At 46.6% G+C, this 11,486-nt stretch overlaps 3 protein-coding genes across 3 annotated transcripts; all 3 read right to left on the reverse strand.

Moving 5' to 3' along the window:
• Positions 1 to 66: 66 nt before the first annotated feature.
• Positions 67 to 1,659, reverse strand: LOC117860813 (uncharacterized). Its single transcript, XM_034744196.1, has 6 exons — positions 1,523 to 1,659; positions 1,178 to 1,424; positions 820 to 966; positions 437 to 494; positions 271 to 363; positions 67 to 107 (listed from the first exon to the last, which is right to left on the reverse strand). Exons 1-6 carry the CDS (start codon positions 1,657 to 1,659, stop codon positions 67 to 69), a joined length of 723 nt encoding a protein of 240 aa, XP_034600087.1.
• A 526-nt stretch (positions 1,660 to 2,185) lies between these two features.
• LOC117860814 (uncharacterized) lies at positions 2,186 to 3,868 on the reverse strand. The gene is made up of 5 exons (XM_072294563.1): positions 3,732 to 3,868; positions 3,387 to 3,633; positions 3,029 to 3,175; positions 2,645 to 2,702; positions 2,186 to 2,571 (listed from the first exon to the last, which is right to left on the reverse strand). Exons 1-5 carry the CDS (start codon positions 3,866 to 3,868, stop codon positions 2,420 to 2,422), a joined length of 741 nt encoding a protein of 246 aa, XP_072150664.1. The 3' UTR covers positions 2,186 to 2,419.
• Positions 3,869 to 4,666: 798 nt separating this feature from the next.
• On the reverse strand, positions 4,667 to 8,517 carry LOC117862167 (uncharacterized). The gene is made up of 8 exons (XM_034745690.2): positions 8,275 to 8,517; positions 7,941 to 8,187; positions 6,549 to 6,698; positions 6,110 to 6,167; positions 5,899 to 6,024; positions 5,463 to 5,554; positions 5,305 to 5,364; positions 4,667 to 5,205 (listed from the first exon to the last, which is right to left on the reverse strand). Exons 1-8 carry the CDS (start codon positions 8,409 to 8,411, stop codon positions 4,981 to 4,983), a joined length of 1,095 nt encoding a protein of 364 aa, XP_034601581.1. The 5' UTR covers positions 8,412 to 8,517; the 3' UTR covers positions 4,667 to 4,980.
• Between the last annotated feature and the right edge of the window lie 2,969 nt (positions 8,518 to 11,486).

Raw genomic sequence — 11,486 nt, forward strand, 5'->3', positions numbered from 1 at the left:
AGCAGCAGGCAGCCAGTCGAACACAGCAGCCAAGCGAACGAGCTGAATAAGTTTAGAATAAAATATTCACATACCCTTTGCAAGATTAGCCTGGCTTGTCACAGCAGCTGTTACAACAAATGAAAAAAATACCAAACAGAGTTATATCCTTCTCTTGGAAAAAGCATTAGGGATGAACTAAATTAGTTTAAGATAGAACTCTGTCTCAAACTTATCTCTCTTTTTCCAGAAAAAGAATTAGATCAACCTCAAATTGAAAGGAATCATCACCTTCTGATTCATGGATTTGGACACGCTTTTCCAATTCTGCCTCTACTTCCATCTCCATTGCTACTTTAATCACATGTGGAGGAGATATGTCCCCTGCATTGTCAATTTTGAAACCTAAGAAACAAACACAGGTATAACTTGGAGATTAATCTGGAGAAAGACATACTAATCTCAAAACAGATACACTCCACGCCCCAATCCATTGCTGCCTCATTGATCAATCTCTGCAGAAGATTGACAGAAAACGTTATTCACATAGCAAACAAAGCAAGACACCAATTGACAGCAAAGCTATTCACACTCGGAGATTGGAAGTAGCAGGTAGCCCTCAGAACTACTTATAGATCTTGATCTACTGATGGCCAAGACTAGATCACTAGAAACAAACACTACATAAAAACCCTGATGAACTGATAAACAAAAACATTTGACAGCAAGACCAAAAAAGAGAGGAATGGCATCGAAGCAATCATAGCCTATTGCTTGCTCGAGTACATAGCTCATATGGAAAAACAAACAGCTCAAGATTTTGGAATTAAGATAATGTACCACAATGTTCTCATTCAATGCATCTCTCTCCTTAAAAGCCTTGTCCAATGTCATTTTCCCAAGCTCACTCATTGTTGTTTGTGCAAGTTGTATGACAGCAGAAATTGGATTCTCCACACCATAGGAAGCGAGGTATGGATCAAAAATCTGCAAAACTCAGCAAATGTTATAATTAGCACCAAATCTGCTACAGTACCACTACACTAATATGCTGCAATTGTAAAGGAAATGCAGTGAAACGGATAAGAATAGGGCTACTCCTAGAGCAAGAAAGAAAAACACGCAAAAGGTAGGTTCAATCTCAATTTAGATTCGCAATCGCTCGGTGCCAGAGATTATGGTCGACTGTTGCTATTACCTTCACGAAGAGTCCGCCGTCGATCTGCAGGCAGACGCTATTTCTGGTGAGGACGGACTGGTCGGAAATGGGAATCACCTGCTCCTTGAGCGAGTGGACGAAGATGATTCTGTCGACTCCGGGCACCAGCAGGTGGATTCTAGGAGTGAGCATCCGGTGGTACTTGCCCAGCCTCTCCACCACGAAGGCCTTCCTTTCCGGGACAATGGTCACTCCCCAGTTCACCGACGTGCCCAGCGGGTCGCACCTGGAAGCAACACGAGCACAGGGTGCTCAATCTCGGCTTCCAGACGGCTCCCGAAGCAAGCGATAAGCGAGAGAGAGGGAGCGGGGGTAGGGTTTTACCGAGGGCTGCCGTCGCGGGGGTGGTACTGGGAGAGGGAGCGGGACGAGGCGGGAGCGGCGCCGGCAGCGGCGAGGTGGCGCGGGAGGAGGAGGAGCTGGCGCGCCGGGGTGGCGGAGCGCCGGAGGATGCTTGCCATTGTCAGCGGCGGCGGCGGTGGCGGCGGAGAGCCCCTTTTGTTATCGGGTTTGAGGCTTAAAAAAGAAATGGGAACGAGAAATAGGTGCTCTCAGCTCAGCAAGCTGTTTGGCTGCCGCTTAGAAGCTCAGCAAGCTGTTTGGCTGCCGCTTAGAATTGCAACGAGGATTTTTTGGGAGAAGAAAATGAAGACCAATTTTTTCCCGAGTTTGTCTAATTTCAATCCTAATCAGGAAACCATCTAAACTTGAAGTTTTGACTTTGAATTGCAACGAGGCCTTTTTTACATAGAATTATGGTTTAACCAGAAAACTCTCTAAATTTTCACTACAAATTGAAACGAGGAATAGTAGAGACTGCTGCGGCATACCAATTGTGGTTTCGATTCGAGTCAGTTCTAATTTTCAGGCTTTCAGCCATGTTTATAAGCATTTATGTTTCCATTTTGAAAAGGTGTAAACGGCGGCCATGTACCATGGTTTTGACGCGGCTGCTGTCAGCTCGTTCGGCTGGCTGCTTTGCAGCTAGCTGCTGCTGCTCGGCTCTCTGCCGCAGCAGCCAGCCAGCCGAATGCAGCAGCCAAGCGAACGAGCTGAATAGGTTTAGGATAAAATATTCACATAACCTTTGCAAGATTAGCCTGGCTTCTCACAGCAGCTGGTACAACAAATGAAAAACATAGCAAACAGAGTTATATCCTTCTCTTGGAGAAAGCATTAGAGACGAACTAAATTAGTTTAACATAGAACTCTGTCTCCAACTTATCTCTCTTTTTCCAGAAAAAGAATTAGATCAACCTCAAATTGAAAGGAATCATCACCTTCTGATTCATGGATTTGGACATGCTTTTCCAATTCTGCCTCTACTTCCATCTCCATTGCTACTTTAATCACAAGTGGAGGAGATATGTCCCCTGCATTGTCAATTTTGAAACATAAGAAACAAACACAGGTATAACTTGGAGATTAATCTGGAGAGAGACATACTGATCTCAAAACAGATACACTCCACGCCCCAATCCATTGCTGCCTCATTGATCAATCTCTGCAGAAGATTGACAGAAAACGTTATTCACATAGCAAACAAAGCAAGAGACCAATTGACAGCAAAAGCTATTCACACTCGGAGATTGGAAGTAGCAGGTAGCCCTCAGAACTACTTATAGATCTTGATCTACTAATGGCCAAGACTAGATCACTAGAAACAAACACTACATGTAAACCCTGATGAACTGATAAACAAAAACATTTGACAGCAAGACCAAAAAAGAGAGGAATGGCATCGAAGCAATCATAGCCTATTGCTTGCTCGAGTACATAGCTCATATGGAAAAACAAACAGCTCGAGATTTTGGAATTAAGATAATGTACCACAATGTTCTCATTCAATGCATTTCTCTCCTTAAAAGCCTTATCCAATGTCATTTTCCCTAGCTCACTCATTGTTGTTTGTGCAAGTTGTATGACAGCAGAAATCGGATTCTCCACACCATAGGAAGCGAGGTATGGATCAAAAATCTGCAAAACTCAGCATATGTTATAATTAGCACCAAATCTGCTACACTACCACTACACTAATATGCTGCAATTGTAAAGGAAATGCAGTGAAACGGATAAGAATAGAGCTACTCCTAGAGCAAGAAAGAAAAACACGCAAAAGGTTGGTTCAATCTCAATTTAGATTCGCAATCGCTCGGTGCCAGAGATTATGGTCGACTGTTGCTATTACCTTCACGAAGAGTCCGTCGTCGATCTGCAGGCAGACGCTGTTTCTGGTGAGGACGGACTGATCGGAAATGGGAATCACCTGCTCCTTGAGCGAGTGGACGAAGACGATTCTGTCGACTCCGGGCACCAGCAGGTGGATTCTGGGGGTGAGCATCCGGTGGTACTTGCCCAGCCTCTCCACCACGAAGGCCTTCCTTTCCGAGACAATGGTCACTCCCCAGTTCACCAGCGTGCCCAGCGGGTCGCACCTGGAAGCAACACGAGCGCAGGGAGCTCAATCTCGGCTTCCAGAAGGCTCCCGAAGCAAGCGAGAAGCGAGAGAGAGGTAGCGGGGGTAGGGTTTTACCGAGGGCTGCCGTCGCGGGGGTGGTACTGGGAGAGGGAGCCAGACGAGGCGGGAGCGGCACCGGCAGCGGCGAGGTGGCGCGGGAGGAGGAGGAGCTGGTGCCCCGGGGTGGCGGAGCGCCGGAGGAGGCTTGCCATTGTCGGTGGCGGCGGCGGAGAGCCCCTATTGTTATCGGGTTTGAGACTTAAAAAAGAAATAGGAACGGGAAATAGGTGCTCTCAGCTTAGCAAGTTGTTTGGCTGCCGCTTAGAAGCTCAGCAAGCTGTTTGGCTGCCGCTTAGAATTGCAACGAGGATTTTTTGGGAAAAGAAAACGAAGACCAATTTTTTCCCGTGTTTGTCTAATTTCAATCCTAATCAGAAACCGTCTAAACTTGAAGTTTTGACTTTGAATTGCAAGGAGGCCTTTTTTACTTAGAATTATGGTTTAACCAGAAAACCGTCTAAATTTTCACTACAAATTGAAACGAGGAACAGTAGAGACTGCTGCGGCATACCAATTGTGATTTCGATTCGAGTCAGTTCTAATTTTCAGACTTTCAGCCATGTTTATAAGCATTTATGTTTCCATTTTGAAAAGGTGTAAACGGTGGCCATGTACCATGGTTTTGACGAGAAGCAGACGGGGCTGCTGTGTGTTCAGTGTCCTCGCAGCAAGAAGCTATACAGTGAACAAGTTGCCTTTGGTTTGGCAGGTGCAAGACATTCAGCAGATGTGATGAAATCAGGAACAGTACGAGTCTGCCACGGCATACATCAAGATCGCCTTCCATTATTTGCCACCACCATATGCAGCACTGAACAAAGCTGGTTTATCAGCTAAACACCAACCATCTGGTCATCAATCTGAGCTATGTTCAGCAAGCAAGCCACAGGTTAAGCGAACTGGGTAAACTGAGAAAGGAGAAACACAGCAAAACCAGATAACAGAAGCCATGAACGAAAACATTTGCCATCATGTGTACTTGCTTCACCATCCATATCCCAACCTTGCATTCATTCCCATCAGATTGAAGACGAGCAAAAGTTTAACCTTCCCCAGAACAGGAATCTCTCTCTCCAGTCACCAAACTTCTTGCATTTGCCTCCCTAGAAACCAATTGCCTAGGCATCTATCCCCTAACTTCTCAGTTGCGCATTAACTTTCTCTCACTCAGAAAACTAATGCTACAGGTGTTATCAGTGGCACTTCCATGTTTGCAGAACAATAGAGACAAAAAACGGACTTCCTTCATGCACTCGAGTGCAACTCAAATCTTGTTCTTGTGGCGTTGGAGCGAGAAGTTTGCCCCAGGATCTGCATCTGGGATGAGTGGTGGCATCTCGCTTGTTTCAGCAGGGCCAGTCTCTCCTTCTGATTCCTCCAGATCTTCTATCTGGGGGGTGTTGGCCTGGAGGTGCTGGAAGATCCTGATAGCCTGGGCCACGAAAGATGATGGATTGCCACCGTCACTTGGAAGCAGAACAGTGGTGCCCTGGATATAGTAGCAAAATATCAGCACATTGAAATTCACACAAGGGGTGTAAAGCAGCGGTAACAGAAAGTGTCAAACAGGGGTACTTAATCATCTCACCTTTTTGGCCACTTGAGAGAAGGCTCTGACGTATTGCTCTGCAACTCTCAGGTTCGCAGCCTAATAGTGAGATATAAATTGTTAGCATTCAAATCAGCAAGGAACCATTTTGATTCATAACTACAATGGTACAGTAGTAATCTAAGAAACCATGATACCTTAGTACTGCCTTTAGTTGTCATAGCCTCTGAAACCATTCTAATTCCACGAGCTGAAGCTTCTGATAAGGCAAGAACCGCTCCAGCCTCACCTGGTGTTTATTAACAAATATAAGTAAATTCCTCACATATGAGAAGAAAAAAAGGAAGTCATTTACAAAAAGGGCAAAAGTGAGCAAAATTGTTGTGGGATGACACATGCTGAACTGATCTAAAGAAAAGGAGAACATGATAACATTAAAAATAAATTGTCAAACAGTATTATGTGCTCCAACAAAGTCATAACATGCTTTTGCATAAAGGTCAAGTCAAAAGAAAAGCATTTGGAGTGAATTTGCTTGTTAAACTAACAGATTGTGTCAGAGTATACTTTGTCCAGAGTAAGAATTAGAACCACATATCAATCAGAAGAAGAAAAGGATTGTGCAGTCATCACCTTCTGATTCAAGGATTTGGGCACGTTTTTTCCCTTCTGCTTCAAGGATCTGGGCACGTTTTTTCCTTTCTGCTTCAACTTGCATCTCCATAGCCACCTTAACACCATGTGGAGGAGATATGTCCCCTGCATTGTCAATTTTAAAACATGAGAAGTAGAAAATTTTATGGTCCTCTCCATGATTCAAAGATGAGGCAAAAAAAAGGCATACTGATTTCATAACGGAGACACTTCAGGCCCCAATCTGTTGCGGCCTCATTGATGGCCCTCTGCAGAAAAATTAGCAGAAAACGGTAAGCACATAGAGAAAAAGTAGGTTTCCATGTGTTTCATATGTTCTTCCCGCATCACCCTTCCATGATCTATGGGGCCTCATAAAGGTTTCCTAATACATTGGCTTTCATTTTACTATCTAGAGAATCCATGCAGTGCATAACATATTTCCAGTGGGCTGGCAGATTGGACTAAACAAACAAAATATTGATTTCTCGATATGCTCATAATGTCTTCTAGTATGGTAATGCAATCAGGATTAAACATAGCCTATTGCTTATAAGTATAGCTTATGCATTTTCTCCATGCCAAATCCGGTGGTATGGTCATATGGAAAGTACAACAAACAACTCGAGATTGGAAATAAGATAACATACCACAATGTTCTCATTCAATGCATCTCTCTCCTCAAAAGTCTTGTCCAATGTCATTTTCCCAAGCTCACTCCTCATGGTTGTTTGTGCAAGTTGAATGACTGCAAAAATTGGATTTTCCGCACCATAGGAAGCAAGGTAGGGGTCAACGATCTGCAGAATTCAACAAAATCATGAATTAGTGTTCAGCAATTGGAAGCACGAACATTTGTTTTCTAGAATAAATTTTTTTCTCAAATATGACTTGGTACATTTGCAAGTCAGTGCTGGTATCAACTTCATCAACCACAGTATTATTAACCCGATCAGCTAAAATGACCAAGGCATTAAATAGTCTGAAATGGCAAAAGGGAAGAGGATCAAGCACAGAAAGAACTCAACACAGACAATGACATTCCCTGGCCGTCAACTCTGAAAACATAGATATATAATCTATATTACATTCTCCCACAATGGGTGAACCCAAATTTCATTATATATCAACGAAATCACAGCAAGCTCAGTACCAGTAGTTACTTCTACTACAGCGACTATTGTAGCCGAGTTGCAGCACACAGGGCTGCAAACCTGAATGTACTAAAAATACCATCAACTAAAAACACCGAGTAACACCACTCAACAAATAAGCACATTGAAAATGAAGTTTTAAAAGCAGTATCACAACTTCGAATGGGATCTCCAGATATACTGACAAACAACAAGCAGCCATCTCTTTTCTTCAGCAAGCATCTTCAACAGGCAAAGATGGGATATCTAAATTACATAGCATTCCAGAAGCCCTGTAACTAATGAAATGCTTTCTATCCTATCCAAAAACAGAACAACCCTCGCATCTCACAAAGCTTACATCGCAAGGGCATAACAGTCTATTAGACTAACAATAACGTGTCAGTACAACTTCTGCAAGATACCCTCCGCACCAGCCAAGCTAGAAGTAAAATGTACAATTTGGAGCTTAAGTTTGGATTGACCCCATGAAAAAGATCTGATTTCAATACTAGATCGCAAAAAAGATGTGCATATTTCATACAACTGCTTGCTGTGCAACTAAGAATTCTTGAAAGCATCTATCTTCTCCACTGGTATTTGGAATAGGAAGCAGTAAATTCAGCTTATACAGGAATCTACAGCCTTACAAATCCTGAACTTTTAAACAACTTTAATTCATTTCTTAAGGCCCTGTTCATGTATCATGTGGTCCCTACCAGTACCAACCAAAGTCAAAGGCACTCAAACAAAGTCTATACCAGCCAATTCAGTTCCCAAAATTCTCCACCTTAACGCATCACATTAATCGATAGGGTAGCACCAGAGCACCAGCAACTAACGGCATCACCCAATCATGGTAACGAATCACGAGATTCGAGAAGGGGAGGTGGAGAGTTGTTCGCATACCTTGAGATAGATCACGCCGTCGATCTGTATGAGGACGTTGTCCTTGGTGATGGCGGACTGGTTGGGGATGGGGATGGCCTCCTCCTTGAGCGAGTGCACGTAGGAGATGCGGTCAACCGCAGGGATCAGCAGGTGGATCCCGGAGCCAAGCGTCCTGATGTACTTCCCGAATCTTTCCACCACGAAAGCCTTCTTCTCCGGGACTATGGCCACGCCCCAGTTCACCGGCGTGCCCGGCGGGTCGTACCTGGAAGCAACAAGCACGCTGGGACTTCGATATCGTCTTCTCGAAGGTTCCGAAAAGAAGCGAGGAAGAAAGGTGGGGGGTTTTTACCTAGCGCTGTCGTCGCGAGAGTAGTAGCCGGAGAACGCGCGGGACGAGGCGGGGGCGGAACCGGCGGCGGCGAGGTGGCGCGGGAGGAGGAGGATCTGGAGCGCCGGGGAGGCGGATCGCCGGAGGAGGCTCGCCATCGTCGGCGGCGGCGGCGGAGAGGCGCTTTTGTTATCGGGTTTGAGGCTGGAAGGAGAAAGGTTTGAGGCTGTTTGTGGTAAGATTGTGTATAACGTGGGATGCAGTTCTTGAACCCCTTCACCTGATTACGTAGGAGTATATGCGTTGAAGGGCTAAGTAGTCTCTCCTGGAGATGAGAAGGTTATCTCAATCCCAAACTAACCATATCCAAAATTGCATAATATACTTTAACATCCCCTGGCAGTCACAATGGGAGCACGCAAACGATGAGATTGGAGAATAAGCCGAAGAGAGGACATTCCCGCAGTCACAATCGTCGATGCGTCACAGATGTTATGGCTGGAATGGGAGCCGAAGAACTTGTCAAGCATATGGTAGTCCCTTAATGCCAAAGTAGCCGAGGTTGAGGTGGACGTGGTTGAAGCCGTGGAGAAGGGCACGGGTCCGAAGCATCAGCGAAGGCGCCTAAATACACAAAATCAGCAGCTTCTTGCCGACAGGTTTAACAGGACGATGAGCCGACTGCGATGGTAGATGGTGCAGCTAAAGAGCGCAAATGCATCTTTCTTCAGCAACATCGGCGGCGGTGTCCGCGAGCGTGCAGCAATAGGCACGGACTCGGATCGAGAGCCAGCGTGACGAGGACTATCAGCATAGGTGGTGCCAACGACACCGACGATGATGGCTTGACCACGAGCGTTGCCGCTGCAGCCTGAAGGGCGCAACGACAACCTCATCCTCGGGAGTGTCGAGGATGAAGCGACGACGAATGGTAGGGCAACGCAACCTGATTTCTGATCGGGAAAAAGAAAAACAACAACAGCAAGACGAACTTTGGGGTACAATCTTGGGTGCCCTAGCAGTGCCCCGTCCCCTCCCTTATCTCTTCCCTGATCAGCACGAACAAAGGGGAATAGAAAGCAGGAAGAGGAGGAACCAGCCGTTCTGCCCTCTCGGACTCCATGGCGGCGCACCCGCTCGCCCTCGACTGATGCGAGGCCCACGCTCAGGTCAGCAACAAGGCATCGGCGGTGAGGGGGAGCGACGTTGCCCGCTTGCGGATCGCGAGGTGTCCAACGGCGAGCAGCAAGAGGGCAGCGAGATGGGGCGAAGCCCCCACGGCGCGGCAACCCGCCAACGAGGTGGAGGAGCAGCGCAATGGTGGGCGCGAGGTGGAGTGGGCCAGGCGAGGGACCACAACCTGGCGACGACGACATCAGATAGTGTGGCTGGGCCGCCGCCCCGACGGCTCCAACAGCGGCCGCAGGCGGCGTGGCTGGACTGGCAAGGGAGGGGCGTTGCACGGCTGAAGCGTCCCTACATAAGTAGAGACTAAATGTGATACAAATATTAGTCATAGGAGACTGATAACACATTTATTCAACAGATTGTTCATGAACCGTACAACTCCCGAGGGAGCGGACGCAAAAGCCGTGCCGAAAGGATAGGTAAAACAACAACGGTAACGATCCAAGCTACTGTCCAGATGAACCCTAGACAGCACTCGGGACTATGTGCCAGCGGAAGCATCCTGCAAAGGGCCAATGCCACAGGCAACATTGGGTGCGGAAGCAACCACCTGCTCGAGGTCCTCAGCAACGAAGTCCGGGTCTTCCTCTGAAGCAACAAGGGTGAGTACAAAAGTACTCAATAAGTCCAACCCCATCCACGGAGGGGATATAACAAGAATATGCACAAGTCATATCAAGAATAGGCTAAGGTTCATTTGCAATAAAGTTGGGTTCATTTCAAAAAGATTTTCACAAAGTATTTGTCTAGTAACCGAATAATTAAGTGGGGTTGATTCTACACAAAGGATCCAAATTTTAATGCTACCGGACTCCCCGTCCGTGGTAGCTCACGGCACAACTGTCAAACACTTCCAAAATCCAACACATGCATTCGACTATGAAATGCTCGGGGCTTGTTGGGGATAGATTTCCAGTACACGCAAGGAAGGGAGATGGTGGATTCCTACTAGGATTCCTCTGTAATCCTATTAAGACTCATAGCATGTAATCCTACTAGGACTCCTCCTTGTAACCGACTAGTAATCCCGCCCCCTGGAGTATACAAAGGAGGACAAGGGTACCTAGATCGGAAGCTTAGAGACAACAGAGAACCCTCAGAACCACCAAGAGGTTCAACACCAAACAACACCCAAGTGCTGGGCGCAATATACAACACCCCAAACAGGACGTAGGATATTACGCTACTATGGCGGCTCGAATCTGTAAAAATCCGTGTCTTATGTCCTCGCTTTTACCTTCGAGTTTCAGGTTCGGTGATTCCCCACCAACCAGTCCACTACCTCGGGTACCCCTCGGTAGGTTGCCAGTATAAAACACCGACATTTGGTGTGCCAGACAGGGGTGATCGTCGAGATCATCGGGCGAGCTTGAAGGACCTCATCTTCAAAATCAAGTTACTCGATAAGAAGCAAGTCGCCGATTTCCAATTCGAAGCAGAGTCGAGAAGCTTGGGGAAACAATTGGATCATGGGCAATTCCATCTGCATCAGTCGCGAGTCCCTGTCCAAGTTGAATCCGATAAGGCAACACCAAGGAGCGGTGCTGGTCCATATACGCCGGAGGGGGTGATGAGGACGGTGGAGGCAACCCAACGAGATCGATCGGCTAGGGGAGAGGTAGGTTCCCTGCTACTTGACCACGACAGCGCGACAGATCAGAGGGATCGACCGCGCATCCTACGAGGGTGCTGCCCGGTGGAAATTGATCTCCCTGGGGCGGCGCGAGGGCAGCGGAAGCCGGAGGCCTAGGGTTAGAACCTAGACTTGTCATACCATGTAAGATTGTGTATAATGCGTGGGATGTATGGCTCGAGCTCCTTGGATTGATTATATAGGAGTACATGGCTTGGAGGGCAAGTAGCCTCTCCTAGAGATAAGGAAGGTTATCCCGGGATTACAACCAATCCTAAGCTAACCATATCCGGAGTTGCCTAATATACTCTAATAGTTTGGCTGCCACTTTGTCCTGCGATGTGGTCTTTTTTTAAAGGGAAAAGAAAAGTCATTTCTTTCAAGTTTGTCAATTTGAGCTGTAACCATAATA

This window comes from Setaria viridis, chromosome 6 (assembly GCF_005286985.2).
Source record: "Setaria viridis chromosome 6, Setaria_viridis_v4.0, whole genome shotgun sequence".
Lineage (NCBI taxonomy): Eukaryota > Viridiplantae > Streptophyta > Magnoliopsida > Poales > Poaceae > Setaria > Setaria viridis.